Raw genomic sequence first — 11,522 nt, 5'->3', positions numbered from 1 at the left:
AATGGGGGTAAGCGGGTGTTGGTTGTCAACAGTTCAGAAGATGTTAAAAATAAAGTGCGTGCATCCATAATAAACAGTCCCTCACACGGCATCCGGGGGGGTGAATAAAGGCCTCCTGTAGTGAATCCATGCATTTTTTAAAGATAAATATCCATATTTCAAACGTCATAAGCACTTTTTTCTCACTTCCACTGATTGTCATACACGGAAGCCGTTCCGGCGGATGACGTAAGACGTCGGCGTTGCGTGATAAGTGACGAACGCGGAGACAAAACAAAACGCCGTTCACGAATTAGAAGCACAAAATGAGAATTTGTAAAGAAAAACATCGGAGGATTTCGATATAAGCCAAGAGGAGACTGGTTTTCCTTTGCTAAAGTAAGGAAACTTTCCTCACACCTCAACAACATACACATAGAAGTTTCACTAAACTTTTTTTATGAATGTAAAAGACCTCAAGTATAGCATGGTTAAAAAGAAAAAAGAAAACACAACCAGCAAATCGAGGACTTTTTCCTGATGGTTAAATCAGCATGGTTAGCTGCATGCATGGCCACAGGTTATCAGCACATCGGTCTGAGACATAGACCAGGCCTCACTGCATGGATACAGATAATTTAGCAGCATTCAAACTCAAAACACTCAAAGCATGAACAACAAGTTTCACTTTTAGAGTGAGTTGTATTCCAAGTATTATTGATCTTGATTTTGAAAAGCCATGTGCTTGAAATGGTGCTATGGGCCAAATTCAGGTATTTTGCCATTGAAAATGATAATACTCAAAAACTGTGTGTGTGTTGGGGACCCAAGCAACAATATAACAAATACCTTTATATGGAGGTGTACATTCACGTCCACATATAGTGCTGCAGCATTTCTCATCTTTCGGACAGTCAATGTCATGGGCACACAACTTGGCACACAATCCTACTCCAAGGACTCTCCTTGGACACACTCCTGGTTTTTCTGTTATACAAACACACGACAATTACCCCTAAACTGCCATTACAATGTAGAACCTACCCCACTACTGGTGTGGTGTACTAACGCATAGTAATGCGATTTCGATATAAGCCAAGAGGAGACTGGTTTTCCTTTGTTAAAGTAAGGAAACTTTCCTCACACCTAAACAACATACACATAGAAGTTTCACTAAACTGAGATTTTTTTTATGAATGTAAAAGACCTCAAGTATAGCATGGTTAAAAAGAAAAAAGAAAACACAACCAGCAACTCGAGGACTTTTTCCTGATGGTTAAATTAGCATAACCACCCCAACCACCCCATTAAGCCCCTGTATAGTTCTTGAAAGGTTCTCAAACTCTCTCTTAGTTTAGTTAGAAAGGGTTAAAAAAAAGACATTAAAATGTGTTTAAATTATGTCAGGCCTCACTGCATGGATACAGATCATTTAGCAGCATTCAAACTCAAAACACAGCACAAGAAAATGGTAAAAAAAAAAAAAACGTAATTCACACTTATTTAACTATATAAATACCTGCATATGGAGGCATACACTGATGTCCACATCCATTGCTGCAGCATTTCTCATCGTTTGGACAGTCACTGTCATGGGAACACGATTCGACACACATTCCTAACACTGCTACTTGAAGATTGTTTATAGGACATACTCCTGGCTTTGCTGATGTACAAAACATAACAGAAAAACTGCAATCACTGAATAAAAAAAAATTCAGTCCATCTCCTGTCAAGTTTAATTCAATGTGTTGCTTGTGGTTTCTCTGCAATTATTTGTGAAAGTTAACAGCAATTGAGTGAAAACTCCACAATCATATCGAAAGTATGCGTGTCTTCTAGAGCGGTCTTTATTAGAAACACACAACAGTCAGAATCGCCAGACACCGACTGGCCACTAATGAAGAGGATTCAAGAGGATCATTAGGGGAGACCAGGGAGTGCTGAAATGGCTTTTTTCAGTACTTGTAAGTCAGGGGCTTTGCTACGCATGTATCAAACTTAAGTATAATAGCCACAAATTACTCTGCATCAAATCAAAATAGTTTAGAAATTTACCAATTACCCCTAAACTGCCATTACAATGTAGAACCTACCCCACTACTGGTGTGGTGTACTAACACATAGTAATGCTAATATAAAACATGGACATTGGTTAATATTTTAATACATGTTAATAAATAATTATAATACACAAAGGTTCTTTGGGGTGGTTGTGGTTGTGGTGCTATATAGTACAGCTACAGTATAAAGAACCTGTTAAACCCAGTATGGTTCTTCAGTGTGGCAGTGGTGCTATATAGTACCTTAACCACCCCATTAAGCCCCTGTATAGTTCTTGAAAGGTTCTCAAACCCTCTCTTAGTTTAGTTAGAAAGGGTTAAAAAAAAAAAGACATTAAAATGTGTTTAAATTATGCGGAAGAAATACAATCCCTGATAGCACACGTACATCACAGAGACGTCTATTTGACGTCTGCATTTACATCTGCAAGACGTATTTTTTTTTAAGAGTGTTTGCTATAGGATGTTTCCTATCAGGTGTCAAATAGACGTTTAGAAGATGTCTTTAAGTTGTTTATGATTTAGAATGTATGTAAAACTGACATCTTAAAGACGTCTATCAGATGTTTGTACATGGCAGATGCTTTCCAGATGAAGCGATCTTTAACAGACATCTTGCAGACGTACGTGTGCTATCTGCAAAACACAGCACAAGAAAATGGTAAAAAAAAAAAAAACGTAATTCACACTTATTTAACTATATAAATACCTGCATATGGAGGCATACACTGATGTCCACATCCATTGCTGCAGCATTTCTCATCGTTTGGACAGTCACTGTCATGGGAACACGATTCGACACACATTCCTAACACTGCTACTTGAAGATTGTTTATAGGACATACTCCTGGCTTTGCTGATGTACAAAACATAACAGAAAAACTGCAATCACTGAATAAAAAAAAATTCAGTCCATCTCCTGTCAAGTTTAATTCAATGTGTTGCTTGTGGTTTCTCTGCAATTATTTGTGAAAGTTAACAGCAATTGAGTGAAAACTCCACAATCATATCGAAAGTATGCGTGTCTTCTAGAGCGGTCTTTATTAGAAACACACAACAGTCAGAATCGCCAGACACCGACTGGCCACTAATGAAGAGGATTCAAGAGGATCATTAGGGGAGACCAGGGAGTGCTGAAATGGCTTTTTTCAGTACTTGTAAGTCAGGGGCTTTGCTACGCATGTATCAAACTTAAGTATAATAGCCACAAATTACTCTGCATCAAATCAAAATAGTTTAGAAATTTACCAATTACCCCTAAACTGCCATTACAATGTAGAACCTACCCCACTACTGGTGTGGTGTACTAACACATAGTAATGCTAATATAAAACATGGACATTGGTTAATATTTTAATACATGTTAATAAATAATTATAATACACAAAGGTTCTTTGGGGTGGTTGTGGTTGTGGTGCTATATAGTACAGCTACAGTATAAAGAACCTGTTAAACCCAGTATGGTTCTTCAGTGTGGCAGTGGTGCTATATAGTACCTTAACCACCCCATTAAGCCCCTGTATAGTTCTTGAAAGGTTCTCAAACCCTCTCTTAGTTTAGTTAGAAAGGGTTAAAAAAAAAAAGACATTAAAATGTGTTTAAATTATGCGGAAGAAATACAATCCCTGATAGCACACGTACATCACAGAGACGTCTATTTGACGTCTGCATTTACATCTGCAAGATGTATTTTATTTTATTTTTTAAGAGTGTTTGCTATAGGATGTTTCCTATCAGGTGTCAAATAGACGTTTAGAAGATGTCTTTAAGTTGTTTATGATTTAGAATGTATGTAAAACTGACATCTTAAAGACGTCTATCAGATGTTTGTACATGGCAGATGCTTTCCAGATGAAGCGATCTTTAACAGACATCTTGCAGACGTACGTGTGCTATCTGGGATTGGAGAATGAGAGAAAGCCAAGACATGATTGGCTGTAGTCTTTGAATGAATATGTAAACTGATAAGAGGCTCGACAGTAGGAGGTGTTTGTGAAGTCAGTCATAACTAAATTGTCACAAACATCAATAAAAAGACTATGGGCCTCATTCATGAAACTTGCAGAAATAGGAGTAAATTAGGAGTAATTTGACCGTTAAACAGACATTCCCGAAAATGCCTCCTAAACAGCATTTTGTGGCACAGCGTTCTTCCAGTTGAGACGCTTTGGTTGCTATGATACTAGTATCTCATTTTGAAAAATGTGGTTCAGTCATTGTACAAGTAGGATGGTTGGCCGGTATAGTTTTTGTCCCGCCCCTCCTTCACTGATTGGATGGCTGGGTAAAAAGTGACATTGACGAGCGCTGGGTTTTACAGTTAAAAAGTTTTCAACTGTCAGCTACCAAAATAAATAAATAAATAAAAGGAACTTGTGAAATATTATGGTAGTGCATCAAAATGCAGTGTCATCAGTTTGCCAAAAACAATACAGAACGTTTAGGCATCGTTTACACGTGGTAGGGAGCAGGTATCTTTCGTACAAACTAACATTTTGAAAATAGCATTTCCATGAATGCAAAATTTTATGTCAGAACGGCTTTACGAACGATTTACACACAAACACACACACACACAAAAACGTTCTGCTTGTGTTTCACGAATGAGGCCCTGTGTTCCTATATTAACTGCTGTTATGTAGTCAAATAATTAGGTATAGGTGCCATATAATACCAAAAGAGGTTCCCCTATGATTACGAGCCGAAGAACCACTGTTGGGTAGGCTACTGTTGAGCACCATTTTTGTTGAAGCAATATGGCACCTCTGGATCTACATTTGACAAAGGTGCTGTATAGCACATTTAAAAGATAGGTGCTAAATGGCACTTAAAGAGGTTCTCCTATTATTACAAGCCAAAGAACCACTTTTAGTGCTATTTAGCACCATCACAAGCAAAGTTACATTTTAAGCATTTTCATACACAAGAATAAATCTAAATATGGTAAGTTTGTAGCAAAACAGAACACATTAAACCCATGCGATCAGACTATTTGAACAAGTGGCTTGTTAAGTAGTACTTAATTAATGTTATAAGTTATAATTAGCTCCCATGCTAAACTGAATAGTTGTTAAACGGGTAAAGTACAAATCATTTGGAAAATTTAACAAAGACTTCAGTAGTGATGGCATACATACCTGGTAACAACTCTTTATCCAATTGAACGGTTCGTTTTACTGTAAATAAATAAATAAATAATGCCCATCTTCGTCATTGTGTTTTCCTTGTACAATGGAAAAATATAAACACATAAGAACTTACGATTTAGATATAAACTTAATTAGGCTATTTAAACTACGCCAACATACAAAGTTTAACTTCAACTGGACATTTGTAGCCTACTATTTATTTGTTCTGACATGTGCCTAAAGTCATATTTTGTATGTGCAGCCTACTTATTTACATATTTTCTTCGCGCTGTGTAATGAAGTTAAAAGGTCTCACCTGTGACACGTACTCTGGCATCTGTTGTGCTCAAGTATACAGAGAGACACAACAAAACGGCAATCAACGAGCAGCACACTCGAGCTGGCATCCTCTCGACCTGCGGTCTCACAATGGACTCTGCTGGAAAAACGCGCTGAATTGGTGGGTCAGGAGGCTTTTAAAGCGCTTTTTGAAACCGCATTTTTAAAGATCCAAGGTCTGGCGCAACTCCAGCCCTAAAACTCACCTGCCTGTAGGCTAGTAGCCATAATCTTGAAGACCCTGATTAACTTGTTCAGGTGTGTTTGATTACGGGTTTTTCAAAGTGGACTCCCGAAATCGATTTGGGTCTGCTTCATTTACTTTTGGTCAATATCAAGGTTTTTATACAGTGGTGTTTATGACACTTTATAGATGAGCACACATAATCCATATCTGATATTCATTTTTATTTATTTGACTTTTTAATTTGTAGGCTATATGCAGTTTTTTTCCACTGTGCCTATTAAAAAGTTTGACTGTAGAATGTTTTCTAAAAAAGTTCAGTATGTTATTTGTTATTTATCTGTATATAATCCTGTTAAAATGGAGGCTGGTCTTGGGCATTAAAATCATGGACTGAAAATAGGCCCCACTCCAGTCCTGTTTCTAAGCATAAGGTATTTTTATAATAAAATAACTTCATTTCTTTTTGTGCTAGAACGGACAAATACAGTGGAAAAAAAACTTCAAAATTCCTGCTTGCCAAGTATTCACATAAATACAATTAGTTCCAGTGGTGCAATTCCTGGGGAGGTGGGATGGGGATTGAAAAAAAATGTGGAAAAATTCCCTCTTCAGCCTAATACTTTATTTTTGACTATACAATCTCTATTCCGTTCCTGCTGAATGGTGGCTCAAAACGCTCCCCAAATAGCAAGAAACCACTGAAACATTGTCAATGTTAATGCGCAAATGCAAATTGCATTGAATTAATGTTACAAAGTGATGTTGGTTCAATATCACTTTTGCATCTGAAGTTAATGCTGAAACAAGGTTGTGATTTCAACACAATATTGAATCAATGATATTCATTCTACAGCACTGTTGAGTCAACATTGACATGAACAAGAATCATTGATAATATTGTTCTGTGTTACATTGTCATGTCATCACTCTTGTTGAATCAATATTTAATTTAAAAATAATCATATTGTTGGATCAATGTGTTGATTCTAAACCCTTTTGCTGAAACACTGAAAATACAATTAATTGAAATGTCAAAATAAAAGAGTGTTGCCATCTGATGTACCAAGTTAATGTTGAAACAACATTAATATTTAAACTACACTATACATCAACAAATCCCTAATTTCAAAGTTTGGGGGAAACCTTTTAAAATAAAAATGACACCTGAACACACCTGACATCATAAACATTGCTTCCCAACTCGTAAATACAAACCCTGAAAGCACCATTAGCCTACTTCTGCATAGCATGTTCCAAGGTCAAAAAATAAACTTTTCCATTAAGGGGCAATATTTGCCCCATGGGACTGATTTTGAGGGGCATTATTTTATCTTCATTTTTATAATTAGGCTAGCTTATTAATTGTTTCTGTGTTATCTTTTATGTCAAATACTTAAATTTAGCCAATTACTAAAATCGATCAAATATAAACTGTTACCAATAACAACAAACTGTTTAAAATGGTATATTCCACGTTTAAAAAAACAGGGACTCATTAGGCTGCAATATTATGACAACAATTATTGTTAATTATTGCTCTTGATATTGTAATAATGACTACTAATGTCGTTTAAGAGAATACATTAAAAAAAACAGTCTATGCTTGGACAAACGGCACGTCATATTCTGGCTACAGACAAACATGTCAGCTTATGATGTTAGTTTATAGCGCAAATTATACAACTTCCATTACAACCAGTGAAGCTGTCTATGAGGCGAAATTATTCTCTTACATTGTATCTGCAGTTTGTTGTTTATGATGAAAGAATTCACAAAAATGCAGAATTTATGCATGCACGTGACAAGACTCAACAAAAACTGGTGTTTTCTTTTGTGGGAAAAAGATTTTTTTTAAAAATGTGTTTTTAATTGTCTGTTTTAAAAGTGTTGTGGTATGAGAGCAATTTTTTTTAGCGGTAAGTGCTGATCTTGAAAAACAGAGATATCTAAACATCTCCCTCTGATACTAAAAGGCTGTCCAGAGTCTCGCACCGAGCAGTTTGACCACACCTGTCTGAAGTAATTCTGAAGACCTCGATTAGCTGGTTCAGGTGTGTTTAAATTGGGGTTGGAACAAAACGCTGCGGGTGGCCCTCCAGGAGCTGAATCTGACATCCCTGAACTAAAGCATCTGTCTTTGTCTTTTTTTTTGTTTTGTTTTCAGTTTTAAACAGGAGGATAAGGTAGTGTAAGGTGTTGTAATTAAATTTTCTGTGATAAGTTTCCCCATTAACTATCTTTAATCTTTTAGGCTTATTTGTTTTATATGGCCTTTGGATTTTGGCAAAGTGATTTTGATATATTTGTGGTCTTTCATTTTAGCATTCAATTCAGTTGGGCTGAAGGTAAAATGGTCAAACATCACAAATAGCATACATGAAGGCCTAAGGATTTGACATTTTATATGTGTTGTTAGTGCTGTATTTTTATTTATTTATTTATCTTACACTGCAGGAGCTCCACTTGATAGTTGAAGCAGTCACAGTTTCCTTAAAAAAAATAGAGTTCCCTCTGATAAATGTCATTAATGATTTTCTAACTATATAATAAAAAAAAAAATGTGTGGCCCTTTCCTTGAACATTTAGGCCTACATAATATTGTGCAACTAATTATTATTTTTTAACTTAAATATTGTTGCACTTTTGTTGGTTTGATTGCTTCTATCGTCCTCATTTGTAAGTCACTTTGGATAAAAGGTAGTCAGACTGCACTGTTTGACCAATAGGCTATGTTTTCGATTCACTAAGAAGAACCGATTCTTTAAAATCATTCGTTCGGGAATCGGACTAACGTCACTGTCAAACGTCACTGTTAACGGTCAAAAAGTGTGAGATAAGATGTAAGTAGTAAAACAATTAAGCGTTTACACTAGAATGTTAAACTTCCAATATCCAGGGATGCAAACGTTTTGAATTTAAAAAATATATAATTTAATCTTTTGAGCGGTACGGTCCCACATGTGGGATTTTTATTTCTGTGCCCCTGGGAGTACAAAAATTGTAATGAGATTATAATAATTAAATTAATCTTTAAAGAGTCCCTTGCATTTACAGAAAAAAAAATGACATTAATGGGTTACTGTGTTCAGAAGACTGAATGTGTTCCTGCAGAACATTCTAGCTTTGACCAATTGAAACTTTTTTGTTTGTTTCTATTTATCTATAATTTGTGAATTTACCCTGTTCTTCTGATTCTTTTTTTTTACTATGTTAAAAATGCTGTTTATAACATTTGTTTTTGGCACACAATGTAGAGAATATAACTGTTTATTTAGTAAAGGCAATCTGTTCAATTGTTACCAAATATTAATGTATACTTGTGTATACTAGGGTATACTTGGCCCCACCCCTCGAACCATGACCTTTGGGTTATTTTTATATATACCTAAAGAATTCTGCAATTACGTTGCTATTTTTCCTTTACCTAGATTGCACAAATTGGTGATAACTGACATATAAACGAATGCAGATGACATGGTTTTGATTAAATAAAATAAAGTTTTTGTTTAGGTTTTTTTTTCTTCTAAAATTTTACCCCCCCCCTAAAAAAAAAAAAACATAACAGAAATATCGCAATGTATCACCTTTCTTACAATCTCTCTCTCCCTCTCTCTCTCTCTCTCTATATATATATATATACAGTATATATATTGTAACCCCTGCATTTTGATACATATTGTATCGACAATTTCTTAGCAATACACAGACCTGATGAACACTGACAACATTCTGTTCAAGCTTCTTCAAAGTTTAGTGTCCAAGCATCAGCTTATTTACTTTTTCAATACCTGAAAATAGCATGCAGTTTAGTTATTTATTTGTATTGCCATGTCGGCATCTAATGCTTCATGGCAAAAACTAAGTTGCAATAATACAAAAGTTATACATAAACACAAAATATAGCAGCACACCTAGTCTTCATATTGCTACCATCATTAAAGGGATAGCTCACCCAAAAATGAAAATTACACCATAATTTACTCACCCTCATAATTAAACACTCCATTAAAAAATGTCCTGGCTCTTCCAAGCTTTATAATGGCAGTGTGCGGGAGTTTCTGTTCAACAGTCCAAAAGAAATCCAATAAAGTGCATCCATCCATAATAAAAATTGCCTCACATCGCTCCGGTGGGAGTTTTGGGGGGTGGGGGGGGGGTCTGCGGTTGTACATTTTTGGGTGAACTATCCCTTTATTAAGGGGATAAAGAAATGAAAGGGGAGAAAAAAAACGAAATGCTTCTATATTCTTTGTTTTCTTATCTTTTTTTCTGTTATCCTTATAAAAATACGTAAACATTTCCTCATATACTCTTGATTGCCTTTATCCGTTTTGCTAATATCACTTTGAATGATATAATAATTCTCCTCAGACCTAATTGTTGAGATAGCTGAAGTGTTCCTCTTTCATATGCAATACTAATTAGAATGCTTTACTGTTTCTGGGTGTCCACATTTGTCACAACTACCAGTTTCTTGTTTCCCTATTTTGTGCAAAGTGTAGTTTTCTCAGGCTCAAATGATAATCATCTTTCTATTGCCATATCTAATTTTCTCAGCCCCAACACTCCTGGACCTGGTATAAATGTCTTTCTTTTATGCCATTATCTCACATTGATTTCCTTTTTATTTCTATCATTATTAATCTCTTTATTTCAGCTTATTGAAACCTTGATTTCATCTTGTGATGGTTACAGTGCCGTCTTCAGAGAGACTCTTTGCCAAAAGGCAGGTGATTTTCTTAAACGAGGCTTTTAAAAATGCAAAACACACTGTACAAATGAATAAACTAACATAAATTATACAAACCTTCATTTAATTGTATTTGATGGTTTGAAGACTGCGTTTAACAGACTACACATTACCTCCTCAATTATAGTACCATTAAAATCAGTCAAAAAATAAACTTTTTCCAAGTGTCTCTTTTCTGAGTTTATTATACCAGATAACACACGCACATCTGAACGATGTCTTTTAAAGAACATCTGATAAACATCTTTTAGATGTCCATTTATACATTCTAAATCATAAACGTCTATTTGACATCTATTGGGAAACGTCTTGGAGATGTCTTGCAGATGAGCAAACGCTCTAAAAAATACTTCTTGCAGATGTAAATGTAGATGTCAAATAGAGGTCTCTGTTATGTATATGTGCTATCCAGGATATGGAATATAAAATTGCTCCTACCACACCACTGACACTTTTAAACGTTTTCCCCATTCATTTTAATCATAAAGCCTTGTCACATTGTTTGCTATCTCTGCAATATACTAACAGACTTCCATTACTTATTTTGGGAACCTTTTTTGGCGGGACAGTTGTAGACAGACAATAATACTACAAACCCAGACATCTCATTCATTCTCAGTCATGTTTGGGTTTAAATAGAATTTATTAGGCATTAAAATGTTTAAAACACAAAAAACCCCAAAAGCAATTATGATACAGATATAACAATTGCTCAGATACAACAAAAATCATGAAATCACCGTTTATACTATTACTTTTTGGAGTAATTTCCAAATACAATGATTTACTCTTACTTTGATAAAGAGATTTTAAAAGGCAAAAGGGAACAAGAACACAGGGTTCTCCTGGTGGCCCCCTTTGGATGAACCAGCTGTGGCTATCGGAGCTAACTCAGCTACTGATAGCGGCCCCTTGGCCTGTTCCACTGAGACGGGATCTCCTCTCTCAAGCGAACGGGGCATTATGGCATCCTCGGCCCGACCTATGGGGCCTGCACCTCTGGCCGCTCGACGGCAGCCTTCGTACCTCCCAGAGCGAGTCTTAAACACAATTTCGGAGGCTAGAGCTCTGTCTAC

The 11,522-nt window shown here is 35.8% G+C and overlaps 1 protein-coding gene across 1 annotated transcript; it reads right to left on the bottom strand.

Moving 5' to 3' along the window:
• Positions 1–563: 563 nt before the first annotated feature.
• On the bottom strand, positions 564–5,739 carry LOC107720976 (perlwapin-like). Its single transcript, XM_016528818.1, has 7 exons — positions 5,716–5,739; positions 5,487–5,606; positions 5,180–5,218; positions 2,752–2,898; positions 1,499–1,645; positions 829–966; positions 564–598 (listed from the first exon to the last, which is right to left on the bottom strand). The coding sequence occupies exons 1-7, from the start codon at positions 5,735–5,737 to the stop codon at positions 564–566; spliced, it is 648 nt and encodes a 215-aa protein (XP_016384304.1). The 5' UTR covers positions 5,738–5,739.
• Positions 5,740–11,522: the final 5,783 nt, after the last annotated feature.

This window comes from Sinocyclocheilus rhinocerous, unplaced genomic scaffold (assembly GCF_001515625.1).
Source record: "Sinocyclocheilus rhinocerous isolate Xijiao unplaced genomic scaffold, SAMN03320098_v1.1 scaffold1623, whole genome shotgun sequence".
In the NCBI taxonomy this organism is placed as follows: Eukaryota; Metazoa; Chordata; class Actinopteri; order Cypriniformes; family Cyprinidae; genus Sinocyclocheilus; species Sinocyclocheilus rhinocerous.
The sequence above is the reverse complement of the archived record's forward strand: the minus strand, read 5'-3'. Positions and strand labels throughout refer to the sequence as shown.

Bases quoted from the DNA above. Each gene is read 5' to 3' on its own strand.
- LOC107720976 (XM_016528818.1), bottom strand. From the start codon at position 5,737: ATGGCTACTAGCCTACAGGCAG. The intron at 5,219-5,486 runs GTGAGACCTTTT...ATTTATTTACAG, and splicing joins TGCCAGAGTACGTGTCACAG to TAAAACGAACCGTTCAATTG. The intron at 2,899-5,179 runs GTATGTATGCCA...TTTGTACATCAG, and splicing joins GGATAAAGAGTTGTTACCAG to CAAAGCCAGGAGTATGTCCT.